The sequence below is a fragment of the Lithobates pipiens genome, unplaced genomic scaffold (assembly GCF_037356315.1).
Source record: "Lithobates pipiens isolate NorthernLeopardFrog02 unplaced genomic scaffold, aLitPip1_a1.2 Scaffold_16, whole genome shotgun sequence".
Classification (NCBI taxonomy): domain Eukaryota; kingdom Metazoa; phylum Chordata; class Amphibia; order Anura; family Ranidae; genus Lithobates; species Lithobates pipiens.
Genome location: NW_027507748.1, coordinates 15299314 through 15317105, shown reverse-complemented (window position 1 = coordinate 15317105; position 17792 = coordinate 15299314). Strand labels below are relative to the sequence as shown.

The 17792-nt window shown below is 46.9% G+C and overlaps 1 protein-coding gene across 8 annotated transcripts in view; it reads right to left on the bottom strand.

Annotated features, from left to right (window-relative positions):
• Nucleotides 1–312: 312 nt before the first annotated feature.
• The window catches only part of STXBP5L (syntaxin binding protein 5L), a 508429-nt gene continuing 490949 nt past the window's right edge, over nucleotides 313–17792 (bottom strand). For all 8 annotated transcript variants that reach the window (XM_077479605.1, XM_077479606.1, XM_077479607.1 and 5 more), the window contains 4 exons: nucleotides 17394–17559; nucleotides 14207–14318; nucleotides 11849–12069; nucleotides 313–1351 (listed from right to left, as the gene is read on the bottom strand). In XM_077479605.1, coding sequence (XP_077335731.1) covers nucleotides 1310–1351; nucleotides 11849–12069; nucleotides 14207–14318; nucleotides 17394–17559 — 541 coding nt within the window. In that variant the 3' untranslated portion in view covers nucleotides 313–1309. The remainder of the gene's footprint in view (nucleotides 1352–11848; nucleotides 12070–14206; nucleotides 14319–17393; nucleotides 17560–17792) is intronic.

The window sequence follows — 17792 nt, the reverse complement described above, 5'->3', positions numbered from 1 at the left end:
GAAGCACCAAGAAAGTGACGTGGGGCCTCATTTTTTTTTTAAGCAAAGAAAACCCAACGTGTGAACAGGACTGTAAGTGAACCATTATATTTAGTGACAGGAGCTTTGATTGGCGCTCAGAGTGCTCTTAAAAAAAAAAAAAGTGTCTCCAATGCCACATTTTGAAGCAAGCGTAAACCAGCCCCAAAGCTCTGCAAATGCCCTGTGCTCTCACACAATCTGAAGGCAGTGTATACAAAGAGTAATGTTTCGGGTTGTCTTTTTGTTTATTTTACGAACTGGAAAAAAAAAAAGAAAACACAGACCAGCCTCTCCCTTCATAGGGATGTCAAATTACACTTTAATTTTCAAACACATACAATTTTTGCTTTTTTCATTTGTAGAACTATTCTATTGAAAGGAGCGAGCGACAGCTACCTACCTCTTGTAAACGCTCCGGCGTTCCGCCAAGGTCACTTACATACAGCGTAGGCTCACGGGGCCCCGGGTTTCCTTTACATAAGAAGTCGTTTGGTACAGGATAGTGCAGCCCAGCAGCCGGGATTTTACAATAATTTTCCTCTCTCTTTTTTTTTTTATACATCTGTACAACTCCGCACACTGAGAAAAAAAAAAAAAAAACGCCCCTTCTTGCGCTGGCATTCCCCCCTCGCGCTTCCGGAAAACAAAGCAATGAAGGCTCTAAGTGCAGCAAAGACAAAGCGCTAAATGAAACAGCAAGGACTAGGCGCACAAAATGAAAAAAAAAAATAAAATAAAATACTGTCTGAGCACTGGCCGCCGCCACCGGCGTCGGCGTCATCGTCCACCCATCCTGCTATAACCCCTTTTCCGCCACAGCATGCGTCTGTTCTTGTCATGCAAATAAGGATTCTACATTTTCTGCGTAGTTTGTCACCAGAAGTGCGAATATAGCCTAGGTTTGTACAGGACACATATATATATATATATTTTTTTTTTTTCTTTTTTGTTTTCAGAAAACATAAAAAAAAAAAATGTTTTTTCTTTTTTTTGACATGCCCTCTTGAGAATCTATTTGGAAAAGTCCTTGTAGCGAGTCCAACCCTCCTTCCCCCCAGGTTCTGTTATTGTTGTGGCTCCGCAGGGGAGGGGTCACTAGGGTGCAGTTCCTGTTGCACAGTCTGTCCATTCAGTGCTCAACACGCTTTCCCTGTGTGGGGGGACCGTGGCGTGCTGCTTTCTGTGTTGCTGGAGAATGCTGGAGTTTAGCCATCGGTTGAGGGGGGGGGGGGTCATTCGCAGTCCCTGATAGGACGAAAATTGTCATGCCTCTCTGAACTCCCACAACTTACAGCTGGTACCACTTCTTGTCCCTGTGTTTAACCATCAGCTGCAAAGACAGACAGACAGACATGAATGCATGTAAAGGAAAATACACAACAGGATTATAGTTTCACTTCACGTGTACACATGGCCAACATTTTTATTTTTATTTTGTAACTTTTGGATAAAGTAGGGAATGGTTAAAAGAGCAGGTCCAGGTAAATAAAAAGTCAAAAATACACAGGAATGCAGTTTTTGAAGCGCGCCTCGCTTTCAGATCGCTCTTCTGCAGGTTAGTCTTCCCATTCACGATTGCAGACTGGCGGCGGTGAGCGCCGGGGGTGGGGGGGATGGTCTATGTGGACAGGTTTACCCCGGATGCCTGTATACTTAGATGTGCCTATTTTAATCATCAACCATGTGAGTTCCTAAATGTTGTACTTTCATTAAATGTAACCATATTGCTACACTTAGAGGCTTAGAAGAGAGCTCTTTTATACTCTGGAGCTTCTGCTGGAGTTTTTCTTCTAATCCCCTTGTGGAGGCTTCCATTTGTGGATGGACATTTTATGATTACACAACCTATCGCATTGCTATAATCTTTTTATATGGACTATAAACTGAAGGACCTATAAATAAATGGTTGTGGAACAAATCATTTGAGTTTCCATTATTTATTATGGGTAAATTTGCTTGGATATACTTATAAGTGCTTTGGATTACAAGCTTGTTTTTTTTTGGGAACAAATTATGCTTGCAATCCAAGGTTTTACTGTATATATGTGTGTGTGTGACAGTATCTCACAAAAGTGAGTACACCCCTCACTCACATTTTTGTAAATATTTTCTTCTATCTTTTCATGTGACAACACTGAAAAAATGACACTTTGCTACAATGTAAAGTAGTGAGTGTACAGCTTGTGTAAGGCCGCGTACACACGCGGGGACTGTTCGGCCAACTTTGTCCGCTGAACAGTGTTTCGGCGGACAGTCCGCCCGTGTGTGGGCTTTCAGCGGACAGTTTCAGCGAACAGTCCGCTGAACAAGGTTTTTCGGAATTTCCGAAAAACTGTCCGCTGAAACCTTGTTTCAGCGAACAGTTCCCTCGTGTGTAGGCTTGTTCGACAAACTAAGTTCCGCGCATGCTCAGAAAGGCTTTACACGCCGAAAGTTATAATGCAGTGTATAGGACGTCGTATTTTTCATCCCGTCGTACGTGCCGTTCACGTCATCGCGCACGGTTTCAGCAAACTGTTCGTACGTCGTGTGTGGCCATGTCCGTCCATGCTAATTTTGAGCGGACTGTTTGCCGAAACTGTTTGACGGACAAAGTTGGCCGAACAGTCCCCGCGTGTGTACGCGGCCTAAGAGTCCATTCACACAGGGTCCTCAAGTCGCCTCTCTCTCAGAATGATCAGCCCTCAAAGCCAAATTTTAAATTAAAAAAAAACGGCATGGGTTCCCCCTCCATTGAATTTTTGAATGATCAGCCCTCGAAGCCAAATTTTAAATAAAAAAAACGGCATGGGTTCCCCCTCCAAGAGCATACCCGGCCGGTCAGGAAAGGGGGTGGGGACGAGCGAGCACCCCCCCCCCCCCCCGAACCGTACCAGGCCGCATGCCCTCAACATGGAGGGTGGGTGCTTTGGGGAAGGGGAAAAAAACCACACATGACATCACAGTCCCAGCATGCCCCGGGACTTGATGTCATAAGGGGCGGGGTCACCCTGTGACATCACCTGGTGACCATGCCCCATGCCTATATAAGTCACCGCACATGTCGCACAAGCCATTACAGCGGGAGAGAGCGTCGTGTCAACATCGGAAGAAGAGAGAAGAGGGAAGAAGGAGGGAGAAGCCCGGGTCTCCGCTAGTAAAAGAGCTGCAAGAAGATAGCAGAGGAGCCCAGCAGAAGAACCGGAGAGAGCGGAGAAGAGGCCGGAGAGTGCGAAGGAGTCGGAAGAGACCACCGGAGTTGCCTAATAAATGTCTTTAAAAACCTGTGTAGTGTGTTTTTTTTTATTGACTCTTTTCCCCAGGTGAATGGGTAGGGGTACCCCATACTCATTCACATAGGGTGGGGGGCTGTGATCTGTGGGCCCCCTTATTAAAGGGGGCTCCCGGATTCCGATAAGCCCCCCCGCCCGCAGACCCCGACAACCAATGGCCAGGGTCGTCGGGAAGAGGACCTTGTCCTCATCAACATGGGGACAAGGTTCTTTGGGGTGGGGGGGCCGCAGGGTGCCCCCCTTTCCCAAAGCACCCACTGCACATGTTGAAGGCATGTGGCCTGGTACGGTTCAGGGGGGGGGGGGGCTCACTCATCCCCACCCCTTTTCCTGACCGACCGGGCTGCGTGCTCGGATAAGGGTCCGGTATGGATTTTGGGGGGACCCCCACGCCGTTTTTTCGGCATAGGGGTTCCCCTTAAAATCCATACCAGACCTAAGGGCCTGGTATGCTCTTGGAGGGGAACCCATGCCGGTTTTTTATTTAAAATTTGGGTGGAGTTCCCCTTCGAGAGCTGATTTTTCTGTGATTGGCCACGGCCAAAGTCGCCTGGCCTGGGGCGACTTAAAGTCATGTTGTAAGTCGCCCCAAGTCGTGTTGAAGTTGCGCTGTTATTCATACTCAAGTCGTGTCCAAGTTGCCTCCAAAAGTCGCGCTGGAAGTCGTGTTGCCCCTGTGTGAACCGGCTCTAACAGTGTAAATTTGCTGTCCCCTCAAAATAACTCAACACACAGCCATTAATGTCTAAACCGCTGGCAACAAAAGTGAGTACACCCCTAAGTGAAAATGTCCAAATTGTCATGTGACTGGTTAGTGTTACAAGGTCTCACATGTGAATGGGGAGTAGGTGTGTTAAATTTGGTGTTATCGCTCTCACCCTCTCATACTGGTCACTGGATGACTGTGTACCAGTGAACAAATCAAGGTCCATAAAGACATGGAAGAGCGGGTTTGGGGGTGGAGGAACTTGGCTGGCCTGCAAGGGTAGGCCAACTCAATATTGAACCCTACCGACTAAGACTGGGATGCTATTAAAGTTCATGTGAAGGCAGGTGTCCCAAAACTTTTGCTAATATAACACACACACACACACACACACACACCCTCTCTTCCTCACAACCCTGGCCTGGTGGTTGTGGAGGTGCAAAGAGGTGTCTTATCAGAATCTGGAAGCCTCTTTTAACAAAGGGGGGCCCCCCAGATCCTGGCCCCTTCCTATGTGAATGAGTAGGGGTACCTACCTACTCATACCCCTACTCATTCTCCCAAAAAATTGGAAAAGTGAGTAAAAACACACAGCCAATTTCTGACAAGTCCTTTAAAGCGGGAGTCCGCCGTTTTTTTTTTTTTTTAAAAGCCAGCAGCTACAAATACTGCAGCTGCTGACATTTAAAATAGTGACACTTACCCGCCCAGCGCGCCCGCGATGTCGGCACCCGAAGCCGATCTCTCGATCGTCTCTCGGGTGCTGCCGCCGCCATCTTGGGTATGGGAATCAGGAAGTGGAGCCTTGCGGCTTCATTTCCCGGTTCCCTACTGCGCATGCGCGAGTTGCGCTGCGCAATAAGGATGGTCCCCGCTGTCTCTGGGATCCGTGTGTTTCCCAGCAGACAGCGGGGGACCTTCGGAAAGGGGCGTAGATATCTACAACCGGTGCCCCTACTGTGCATGCACGTAGCACACTGTGCCCTCTTACTGGCCCGGCAGCAGGGGAGGGAAGAGGAGGGGGCTGAACTTCTGACCTACCTCGCCGCTATGATGTCAGATGGAAGTGGGGACAGAGCACCTGTCAAAAACACACTTTTGGGTGGAACTCCGCTTTAATGTGATTTCAGGGGATTGAGCATAGCTGCGATTTCTTAAACTTGGAAACCAAAAGTGCATGCAGATACCTAGAGGTGACTACTAGAACATTCTGCTAGCAAATGAAAAAAATATTACTACACGTAACATTTAAAAGGAAACCTGTGCTGAGATAAATACTCAGTGTAGTTGCTGATCTCCTAATAGGAATTTTGTATTCACCGTAAAATCCTTTTCTATGAGTTCATTGAAGAACACAGACTAATTTCCCATGGATGGGTTTGATGCCGCCACCTTCAGGAGCAGGATGTAAGTGCAACTTAAACTAAAAGCACGCCTCTGTTGGTAGCCAAACCCCCTATCTGCAACTCTGGATTCAGTTATTAGCCAGAAGTAGAATCAAACCAAACAAGACTGGGCGGGTGCTGTGTCCTTCAATGAACTCAGAGAAAAAATAATTTACGGCGAGTACAAAAATCCAATTTTCTCTATCATTAATTGAAGGACACAGCTTAATACTTTATCAAAAGTATTGGGGCGCCTGCCTTTACACATAGAAAACAAAAGTCCACCGCTCCAGGCCAATCCACCGGCAGACTACCAACTCTCCAGATAGGTGGGGGGTTCCAGGTAGCTATGAGTAAGCGCTGGTTTTAGCGTGAAATGCGTCAGATTTTTTGTTCTATGTTTTTTTTTCCCTTTGCTGTGATGTTTCGTGTGATATGGAGTTTTTTCACTTGAAGAAATAAAGGCATTTTCATTTTTCACCTAATCCGGAGTGCGGCTGTCCAGAGTTTTGTTCGTTTCCTGTATGCCTTTACACATACATGAACTTTATTGGTGTCCCTGTCTTAGTCCGTAGGGTTCAGTATTGAGTTGGCCCCGCCCTTTGCAGCTATAACAGCTTCAACTCTTCTGGGAAGGCCGTCCACAAGGTTTAGGAGTGTCTCTGGTATGTGAATGTTGGACCATTCTTCCAGAAGCGCATTTGTGAGGTCAGGCACAGATGGAAATGAGAAGGCCTGGCTCGCAGTCCACTCTTATTCATCCCAAAGGTGTTCTATCGGGGTTGAGGTCAGGACCCTGTGCAGGCCAATCAATTTCCTCCACCCCAAACTCACTCATCTATGTCTTTATGGACCTTGCTTTGGTTCAAATCATTTGGTGGAGGGGGGATTATGCTGTGGGGTTGTTTTTCAGGGGTTGGGCTTGGCCCCTTAGTTGTAGTGAACTCTTAAGGTGTCAGCATACCAAGACATTTTGAACAATTTCATGCTCCCAACTTTGTGACCTGTTCCAACATGACTGCTCACCACAGCACAAAGCAAGGTGTATAAAGACATGGATGAGCAAGTTTGGGGTGGAGGAACTTGAGTGGTCTGCACAGAGTCCTGACCTCAACCCAATAGAACAACTTTATGGTGATTTAGAGCAGTGTCTGCGAGCCAGGCCCTCTTGTCCACATCAGTGCCTGACCTCACAAATGTGCTTCTGGAAGAATGGTCAAACATTCCCATAGACACACTCCTAAACCTTGTGGACAGCCTTCCCAGAAGAATTGAAGCTGTTATGGCTGCAAAGGGTGGGCCAACTCAATATGGAACCCTACGGACTAAGACTGGGATGCCATTAAGGTTCATGTGCTTGTAAAGGCAGGTGTCCCAATACTTTTGATAATATAGTGTATGTCACGGATGAGACATCTCAAAGTAGTGCCAAAAAGACAGAAGAAAGGGTGAGCCCACAAACAACAGAACTAGGAACCGATCCCCAGGCGGAACTCAAACCGCAGCCTGCGAGACTTTCTGGCAAAAGCTTGCATCCACAGAGGCAGCGATATCAACCTTATAAATCTTGGTAAACATGCAAACTGATATGACCAAGTAGTGAAAGGTCCAGGACGTGGTTAGAGCCCTGGTAGAATGCAATGTAATGGGAAATGGAGCCTCACAGCCCGTAAGAGCATAGGCATGGATCCTCTTCCTACGAAGAAATTTCGAAATGGTGAAAGACGAGGCAGCTTGACACTGTCTAGGCTGCACGGGAATGACGAACAGAGCATCAGATTTCTGAAAAGATGCCACCACAGAGAGATAAACTCTAAGAGCCTTGACCACATTCAGACCAGAGGTGGCTTGACCATTAAGGGCGCCACCCCCTCTATACACGGCTGCCACCCGCTATTCATGCTCTATTCATGGACGTCACCCCCTATTCATGCGTCTGGCCCCTTTCAGGATGCCGGGTGCATGAATTACAGCGGCGGGGGTGTTTTTTGAAGCACCCTCTTTCCGCCCCCCCTCCCAAAACGATTACCACTGGCTGCCACTAATTCAGACAATGGAGGGCCAACTCTATTGGATGGGAGGAACGAGGGCACAAGGAAGGTAAGTGTGACGGGAGTCACTTTGGGCGGGGGGCTAGTGGAACCCAGCTTACCTTAGAGAGGTTGGGCAACTTTATACGGCGCACTTACTCCTCTTGAGTACAGGGTCCGTCACAGTAAGCCCTTATACACACGATCAGAGATTCCGACGGAATGTGTCCGATCGGAGCGTTTTGTCGGATATTCCGACTGTGTGTGGTCTGCATCGGACTGTTTCCGTCGGAATATCCGTCGGACCAAATTTTCCAACTCGCCGGAAATATTTTCCGACAAAATGCTCCGATCGGACATACTCCAATCATGTGTAGAGAATTCGGATCGGACAAAGTGCCACGCATGCTCAGATCAAATTCCTACATCAAAGCTATTGCCTACTAGCCGGAACATAGTCCCGTCGTAACGAAATAACATCATCACGTCGGATTTTCCAACAACTTCGTCCGACCGTGTGTATACAACAGTTTCGGACAAAATCCGTCGGATTTGGTTGTCGGAATCTCCGACCGTGTGTACAAGGGCTTAGACTATATCCTTGTTAAGGTGAAAGGTTGACACCACCTTAGGAAAGAAAGATAGGCTCGGGCAAAGAACCACCAGCAACACCAAAAAGGACTGCTTACAAGAAAGAGCAGCAAGCTTGGACACTCAACGGGCAGAGGTGATGACCACCAAGGCCACCTTTTGTGACAAACTGGAGAGGGGAAGATCTTGAATATCTTCAAATTGATGTTTGTGTAAGGCCAGAAAAACAAGGTAGAGGGTCCCAGGGCTGTAGGGGATGCCGAGAATGTGGAACCATCTGGGTGACCCTCTGGATGAAGGTATGGACCAGGGAGAAAGAGGCAAGAAAATGCTAAAAAAGAATGGCCAATGCAGATACCTGGCCCTTAATGGAAGTAAGGGCCGATCTACGATCTACGCCCCTCTGAAGAAAGGTCAGAATACAAGCACCCGAGAAGTTGAGGGGATAAACCTTCAGAGATTTGCAAAGGCAAAGTAGGCCTTCCAGGTTCAATATTAGCTAACCGAGTAGACTTCTGCACCAGAAGCACAGTGAAAATAAAAACAAGGGACAGACTCTTGTCCTTCAATGCCTGGGTGTCAACAGCCAAGCCGTTAAAGCCAGTGACTGTAAAGCAGGGTGGTAAATTGAAAAAGAAGGGGGAAGGCGTCAAGGCACACCTGCCACCAGCCGAGTGATGTCTGGGTGGCCAATCTGGAGCCAGCAGAAAGACAGGAATGCCCTGCCGCTCTATCTGTGATAGCAACCAAGGAAGAAGCTTCATGGGTGGAAATGCATAAATCAGGGAGTATTGGTGCCACAGAGCCAAGATAGCATCCACTGCATCAGCCCACGGTTTCCTGGACTGGGCGACAAACCTGGGAACCTTCCGATTGAGCCGGAACGTGAGGAGGTCAACATCCAGGGTGCCCCAACGCTGACAAATGTAAAGAAACACCTTGGGGTGCAGGGACCACTGACCCTGATCCAGACTCTAGTCTGTATGCCAGTTATCCACTCCCAGAGGCCACATAAAGCGAGTGTGCCGTACTCTCCAGATTCTTGTCTGAGGGGTCACGAAAAGAGGGGGCCTCCGAAGGAATAATGGCAGCCTTGTTTAGATGGAATAGGTGGGGTAGCCCACTTTTTGACAAATGCTTCCCCAAAGGGATAGTGAACCCTCAGGGCAAGGAAAACGGCTTGGCCACAAGTGCCCACGGTTTATAATTGATATCGTCAAAAGAATTATCATATGGGAAGACCTTGGAAGATCTCTTCCGTTGTAAGTTCCTTAGTGAACTTGTGAATCCGAAGTCGGAGGCTGGAAATCCTCCATCTTCAGTGTTTCCCTGACAGCCATAATGAGATGGGAGACCAACTTGTTCTCGCGTGCCAACTTGGCTGTCAGCAGGTCCCCTTCGCTGTCTGAAGAAGTGGGATCCACTATGGGAGACACCGTAGGAGAAGGACATCAGTCGCTGATGCGAGACGAAGGGGGTGCTCGGTAGCAGGCTTATGCAATAAGGCCCTCTCTATGTGCGACACAAAGCCTTTCATGGCCTCGGAAAAAAGTTTCAAAAGTGACGAAACGCCCCGATGCCAGCTGACTGGCATCCAATGAGGGAGTGGAAAAGGAGAAAGCACCCAGGGACCAGGGAAAACCTACAGTATAAATCCATTACATCCCTGCCCACCCAGGAGATATACTCACGGACCGCAGGGACAACCTGGAGGAACAACCTGGAACTTTTGGTCATTTACGCACGAATCTACAGCCTGGGGCAGGTGGTGAATCAACTATGATCCTATATGATCTGGGTGTCATCGGTCGAAGCGCAGAGCCACGATGGAGGAAACCAATTTAACCGTTGTAAGCGTCCGCCAAGGGGGCGAGCCCCTATCGGCCGCTCTGCTGAGCAGAGCTATCGCAGCCGAGCCCCCCTATGCTGGGGCCGGCGTGCACTTGTTGGTGATGCTGGGGGGACTAACAGGATCTAAGATGCCCAGCCTGTCACCCAGCTCCACAAGTAAAAAAACAATCTTTACATATTTTTTGGGATTGCCCTGTGCTCCAAGCTTTTTGGCAACAGGTGCTTAAGCTCATACATAAATTCACAGATATCTCCTTACAAGTTAACCCAGCTGCGGTTCTACTTAACCTTACCCCTTTATCAAGGAAACGTTATCATAAATCCCTTCTCAAACATCTCCTTAATGCTGTATGGGCCTGCATTCCACCTCTATGGAAGCAACAGTCCACGCCAACAGTGGCCCAATGGCCCGCAATAGTGGAGGACATTGAGCAAATGGAAAATCTGACCTCTGCTTTGCGAGATAAGTCAGAGGAACATAAGTCCAGATGGTTTTATTGGGGTCTTTTCCGCTTTACTGACAAATTCCTCCAATACACATGTTAGGATCCACCGTCTGGGATCTCCATTGCTTCTTTAGTGCTATCGATCTTCTTTTTTTTCCTCTCTCTCTCTCGTCTTTTCCACCTTCTTCTTTCCCTTCTCCATTTCTCCTTTTAAACTAAAAAAAAAAACCTAAAAGTGGTGGGCACAGAAGCATATATTTACCATGTATTAGACTTCAGTTAGTGGTGTGAGCCTGATTGAAGGGTTCCCTTCATTTACATGCAATTGCTTTGTATAGTTGTGCTTATTGCGCTCGTTAGCATTTATATGCAATGCAAAGTTGTCTTTATATTTGTATCTGTGTCACGTCTTTAAATAATAATAAAAAAAACAAAAAACATTCTTCAAAAGAAAAGCTACAAGATCACGTCCGAACTCCTAAGCCCTTGTACACACGGTCAGACATTCCGACAACCAAATCCGTTGGATTTTTTCCGACGGATTGTGTCCGAAACTGTTGCATACACACGGTCGGACAAAGTTGTCGGAAAATCCGATCGTTCAGAACGTGGTGACGTTATTTCGTTACGACGGGACTACGTTCAGGCTAGTAGCCAATAGCTTTGGTGTAGGAATTTGATCTGAGCATGCGTGGCACTTTGTCCGATCAGAATTCTCTACACATGATCGGACAAGGGCCAGATCGGATCATGTTGTCGGAAAGTTTTATAGCCAAGCTGGAAAACTTGGCCCGTCGGATATTCCGACGGAAACAGTCTGATGGAGCCCACACATGGTCGGATTATCCGACAACACGGTCCGATCGGACATTTTCCGTCGGAATGTCCGACCGTGTGTACAAGGGCTAAGACACTTGGCCACCACTAGAGGGCCGCCCCTTAGGCATGCTTTTAGTTTAAGTTTCAATAGCGTCCTTCTCCTGAAGGTGGCAGCACCAAACCCATTTGTGAGAGATTAAGCAATGTCCTTCAATGAACAAAAGAGAAATAATGGCTCGCTGGCTATCCCTGCATCTCTGACCTGGAAAAAGAATGACTCCAGTGAAGACAGAGAACGCACAACCAGTCTGTGGATTTAAAGTAATATAACGCTCTAGGTGACAGTCCAGAAATGTCACCTTCCCTGCATTACACGGGTGCTGGCTCTGTATGCAAGATACGAGCAAATGAAGAAATCTGGATAGCCGCACTCCAAGACAGTGTCTTTATTGAATGGAAAACAGTTCATACAGCAAACGGAGTCACAGATAAAATAACTGACGCGTTTCACACCTTTTTGCTGGTGCTTAGTCATAGCTATAACTAAGCACCGGTAACGAGGAGTAAAACGTATCAGCTATTTTATCTGTGACTTAGTTTGCTGTATGAACTGTTTTCCATTCAATAAAGACATTTTCTTGGAGTGCGGTTATCTGGATTTCTGTGTTTGCCGGTCTGTGGGTTTGGGTGAAATGGGCACTGCCTGGGTTTTTTTTTTTTATCTCACCCCATGTGCATGTTTAGAGAAAGTTTCTGCGCTGGACAACATCCGTTCTGTCTTGTCCTCCAGTTCTCCCAGACGCTGTCCTCTTTCATCCAGGGCGATACGAGCTCTATGCAAATCGGCAGCCACTCCAGTGGCTGCTCCCTTCACTCCCTCTATCCCGCCCTGTCCGGGGATGTGCTGTGCCAAGCCGCGGGAGGCTTTTCCGGCTGTGGCTTCACCGACTGTAGGACAGAGAGAGACATGTCAGATTAACAGATTCAGCTCACAGACACAAACATCATACAGGGCATTTATTAAAGCTGAATTCCGGGAATCTAGCCGCTTTGCAAAAAGCGCACACGCACTGTGAGTTAAGTCTAATTGGGTGCATATGACTTCCGGGACCTATCTCTATTACTTATAGGTGTCAGGTTGTGAGAGGAGAGAAGAACACAGAGCAGCTATGCCCACCCCTCCACTCTGCTACCCATTCACAGACGCCTTTGTAAAAACAAACAAAGGCTTCTGTGAATGGACAGAAGAAGGGGAGGGGTGGGGTGGGCACAGCAGTTCCAGCAACTCTGCTCTAGAAGGAACTAAGACCACAGTGAGCAGCATCGGAGCTCCAGAAGTTATCTTTTTGGAACACAATAATCATGTCCGGTGTGAATAATAGAGATAAGTCTAGGAGGTGGCAGGCACCTTCTTAGACTTGACTCATGGTATGCCTTCAGTTCCTGGATTTCAGTTTTAATATGGGAACACTACACTTTATTTCCAAAACATATGTGGACAACATTCCAAATCAGGTGTTTCCAGTGAAGGGCTCCTGTCAATACTATGACATACAAAGACATCTTAGCCCTTGTACACACGGTCGGAGACTCCGACAACCAAATCCGTCGGATTTTGTCCGAAACTGTTGTATACACACGGTCGGACAAAGTTGTCGGAAAATCTGTCGTGATGACGTTATTTCGTTACGACGGGACTACGTTCACGCTAGTAGCCAATAGCTTTGGTGTAGGAATTTGATCTGAGCATGCGTGGCACTTTGTCCGATCGGAATTCTCTACACATGATCGGAGTATGTCCGATCGGAGCATTTTGTCGGAAAATTTTACCAACAAGTTGGAAAACTTGGTCCGTCGTATACTCCGACGGAAACAGTCCGATGTAGACCACACACAGTCGGAATATCCGACAAAACGGTCCGATCGGACACATTCCGTCGGAATCTCCGACCGTGTGTACAAGGGCTTAGACAACTCTTCCAACCTTGTGGTAAAAGTTTGGTGAAGGCACTTTTCTTGTTCTAGCATAACCGTGCACCTGTGCTCCATAAAGACATGGTTTGACCAGTTGTATTTTGTCTTTAGAGGAGTTCTTATGCAGTACTCTAATGCCGCGTACACACGACCGGCCTTTCCGGCAGAAAAGGTCAGACGGTCTTCCCGACGGACTTTCGCAGGAGTTATGACGGACTTCAGTAATGAACGGACTTGCCCGCACACAAACGGACTAAAGTCCGTTCAAAAGTCCGTTCGGTTTGAATGTGATGACGTACGATGGGACTAGAAAAGGAAGTTCAATAGCCAGTAGCTGCCCTTGCATCGTATTTGGTCCATCGGACCAGCATACAGACGATCGGTTTTCCAGATAGGAATTGAGTCCGTCGGACAGATTTGAAACATGTTCTATTTCTAGGTCCTTCTGATTTTTTTAAAGAAAAATAATCGGACTAACCCACACATGATCGGACTATCTGACGGAATGATTCAGTCGGACCTAGTCTGCCGGAAAGTCCAGTCATGTCTACGCAGTATAAAATTTCCTCAAGAAGCCAATGTTTGTTGAGTTGAAGCTACTCCATGCATATTCCTTCAAGCCGCATGGATATTCTGTGATGGTTTAAATATTTATCAATACTGTTTTTAACAATGTTTATGGTGTATTACAATTTAAATATTTTACCATTTTGGTACAATTTTGGCACTATGAAAATCTCTTTTTCTGTTTTGAATTAGCTGTTTTTTTTCAAGGCAAATAACCAAAACATGGCCTGTTGGGGGTACTTCAGGAATGAGGTTGGGAAATACTGCCCAGGTAGATTTTCCACAGAAATAATTTAGAAACTATAGAGACAGAAACGGAGGAGATTCAGCCCAAAAAGAACCACGTCACAGCAGTACAAAGTGTGGGAAAAGACTCTACCCACACTGAGGGTCACGTGCTACAGTTGCCATCAAATTTTTTTAACAAAACAAAAATATGAGCGCAGTTTAATATGTATTTTGGTAAGAGGAGTAATGAATGCCCGCAATATTTAATCTCCCGGCAGACACAGTAAGAAGTATAGCGATAGAAAATGCCACTTACAAAGTTCTTCCCTGTCCAAGGTTTGCCCGCTTCCACCAAACAGTCCTTTCAGAAATCCTCTGTTCTGAGCTTCTGGGGTCTCCACCGCCGAGAAGAGGTCCCCCAGCATTTCCTGAGTGCGAGGAACAGACACACAGTGGTAAAACCCACAGATATGGAGCTATTCTTTAATTTGATAACATTTTGTGTACTGCCGATGACACTGTTACAGCAGCCTTGGCACAGGTGTTATTTTCAGTATTTATCAACACATTACACAGCACCTTACAGTGTACACGTTAGTCCCCTGAAGAGCTGACAATTTAATATCACCTCCACACACACACGCTAAAGTTAATTTCAGGAAGATTTTGGGAGAAAACTGGAGCAGTTGGAGGAAACCAATGAAAATACATTGAGAAGGCACAGGCAGATATTGTCTCTTGTGGTGGACCTGAAGCCAGGTGTCAGGATGCAGTCCACAGCAGAGGCTCCCGAAGACTTGGCATTCCTGCCAGTATCTTACATGGCCACAGGAATGCGTGCTGGCACATAACGGATGTGCACAAATGCGTGCTGATGCAAGAATGCGCACGCTCTCAGCCTGGATTGGTGCCGAAAGGCCTTTATGAAGGAGCTAGCTGCCTTATGTGATTGCTGGTTGATCTTCGGCTCTCCAGTACGTTCGTTCCTCAATACCTTCTGTGATTCCTGTTACCAACTCAGCTTGCCCCTGGACCTGTCTTCTGCACGTTTCCTGGTTTGACCCCAGCTTGTTTAATGGTCTTGTCCTCTCTGCTCTCCTGTGTATAACTCTGGCTATCCTCCTGACTACAATTACCCCCGCCTACATCCGGCACCTGACCTTGACTTTGAACTGGCTACGCTTCTGACTCCTGCTCCACCTGATACCTGCTACTTACCTTGGGTGCCACCTGTCTGCAATTATTACCTCAGTGCTTCAGCTGCACACCTGGATGTCTCACCTGAAAGCACTCCAGTCGGGACATCCCTGCAATCAGCCCCAGCTGGTGACCCGTGCTTTTTTGAGCCTGGCACCTCCAGTTACCACCTTCAGGGTTGCCTGGAACTTAGCCGCAAGGGAAGCCCCCTCATCATTGGCCTCCAACACCAGGTATGTGATACCAGGACCCAGAGCTGCAATGCCAGCGTGCTATACCCTGTGAACATTGTAATGTTTTTTTTATTTTTTATGACAGAACACCAGAAGTGGACCAGAACAGACATTCCTAGACATTTATCTCATGTTTATAAATGTAATGTTTGGATTAGATGGCTTGGGTGCTTTGGTATGTTGATGCCTCTGTTCACTGGCCAAATATATGAAGATATACTACAGCACCTAGAAGAAGATATAGGTCCTCAGGGTAGTGTCCCAGTCCAGGTGTCTATGGATGGACTCCGTCCTTCTCATATCCCACCTGCACCAAGTGTGTACCAAGGGCTAGTGACATGCTGGATATTCTTTTCTATTAGCCAGCACAGCAGTGGCCCGCACCCCCTGCTGCACAGATCATACATGTGATAAGACTCCGGGCATTACAGGCCAGCAGCTGGCAAACATCTGCTTTACCATCTATTTAGGTATAGCTCTCTCTGACTTCACACCTCCAGCCTGGTCAACCAAGGTCCTTAACCCTTTAAAGTCCACATTTTTCAATCAGTTAGCATGACTCAAAATGTGCTCTACCAAACGGTGGAGCAGAACGTTAAAAGGTTAAAGTTAGACGCCCATATCATAAAGCATGTATTGCTAAACGTAACTATAACACTAACTAATGTTTATATTTTTGTCAGGATTATATTATTTTATTATATGACAAATGCACTAAAAAGGAAAATAAATGTTTAGAACAAAGTTATCTTATTATTTTGTATTAATGTAATTGTATCTAAAAATTACTGTATTAAACAGAGGCACACTGCCATCTTCAGGCTGCAGGGCCTGTATTTTGTGAACGAAGCCTCCGGTGTCATGGACTGCATGTGATTACTGTGTCATAGCTGACATAGTGATCACAGGACTGGAAACAAGATAGCCCACATTGCCACTTTCCCTGGCGCCTGTGCGGCCCCATATTTGCACGCTAACATCACAGGCTCCGCCCGATGTGTTGCGTCACACCTACGTGCCTTCTTCGGGGGATCCAAGGCTCCCCTGACTTGTTGCGCCACATCCATTGACTTCCAGGCATATGACTAGTGACCAACAAGTTTGAAACAGTTTGGAGCTTGCAGTTTGGAATAAATTACTCAATTATATTAGACCATCGTTTTTAAACCAAGGTGCTTTGACACTCTGAGGAGCCTTCTGAGTTTTTCAGAGTTGCTTTGGATAAATACCTAAAAATTACCCCAAATGGTCAACAATACAGCAAGTGGATGAAACCTGCCTTTTTTTTGTTACACAAAGCCACAGGTTTTTAATGTGCATTACAACCTTGGGCAATGCGCAGGCCACCCATTGGCATCCTAACAACGGATAATGTCATTGGTTGATGTGGAAGACATTGGGTACCAGCCATAGGTGTGCGCACAGGGGGTGCCAAGTGTGCCTCGGCACACCCTAATTACCCAGTGTACATTAGCATTATCACTCTGTGTGGCAGCGGAGAGATTAGTGTGCCAGGGCCAAGGCGGAACTACAAGTCCCATCATGCCTCTGCCTTTGGGAGTCATGCTTGTAACTGTCAGCAGCTTGCAATGCCTCATGGGACTTGCAATTCTGCAATAGCTGAAGGGCCACAAGTTGAGCATCCATGCCCCAATGCAATATGCTGTGCACACCTATGGGCTGTGACTCCCTGATGCTTCACAGCCGGCTCCCCACTGCACGGGTGCAAGGCGCGTTGTTCTTTCTCAATGGTCCTGCAGTCTCCTGGGACAGGTGATGTGGCCCAGGAGCTTGTGGGGACGGGATGAACTTCCACTCTGCTTGTCTAGGCGAGCTTAGCAGAAGGGTACCTGCCAGAAATAGGTACCTGCTCTCTAAACAACAACAAAAAAAGTTCAATATAGACAGAGGAGGTGGGGAAAACATTCAGCTTTAATGTTTTGGCTGAATAAATAGACAGGCACATAGCAGAAATGTAAACCTTATTCTGGTCCACAGGGGGTGTACAGAGAAAGAGTTGAACTGGTCAATATATAAATCCCACAATCAATATTTCGGTGTGAAGTGTCTCACCTGCAGATTGTCGCACATTTCCTGGCTGTATGTTATTCTTTGGATCTCACTGGAAGAACACAGGTACAGCGCCTGGCCGCCATTAGCGAAGCAGAACGTCCTGGCTATCCTCATATCTGTCAGAGGTAAGTAATTGACATCTAGCAGAGGACGCAGGCTGGGCAGGCTGTGGAGATAAAACGCCCGTTATCTATAGGATGATCCTTCACAGGCTGACATTTCTCTGCAGATAAACAATAATTATTTTTTCTCATGGAAGACGAGTGTTTGTGTGCTGGTTGCATCGTTGTGACACCAAGCAGGTCGCCGTATCTCAAATATTCACCTTGTGTTTTCTGCTACTTTTACTAATGCATTTTCTTTTTTACAGTTTAAATAACATATTTTCATAGTAAAAAC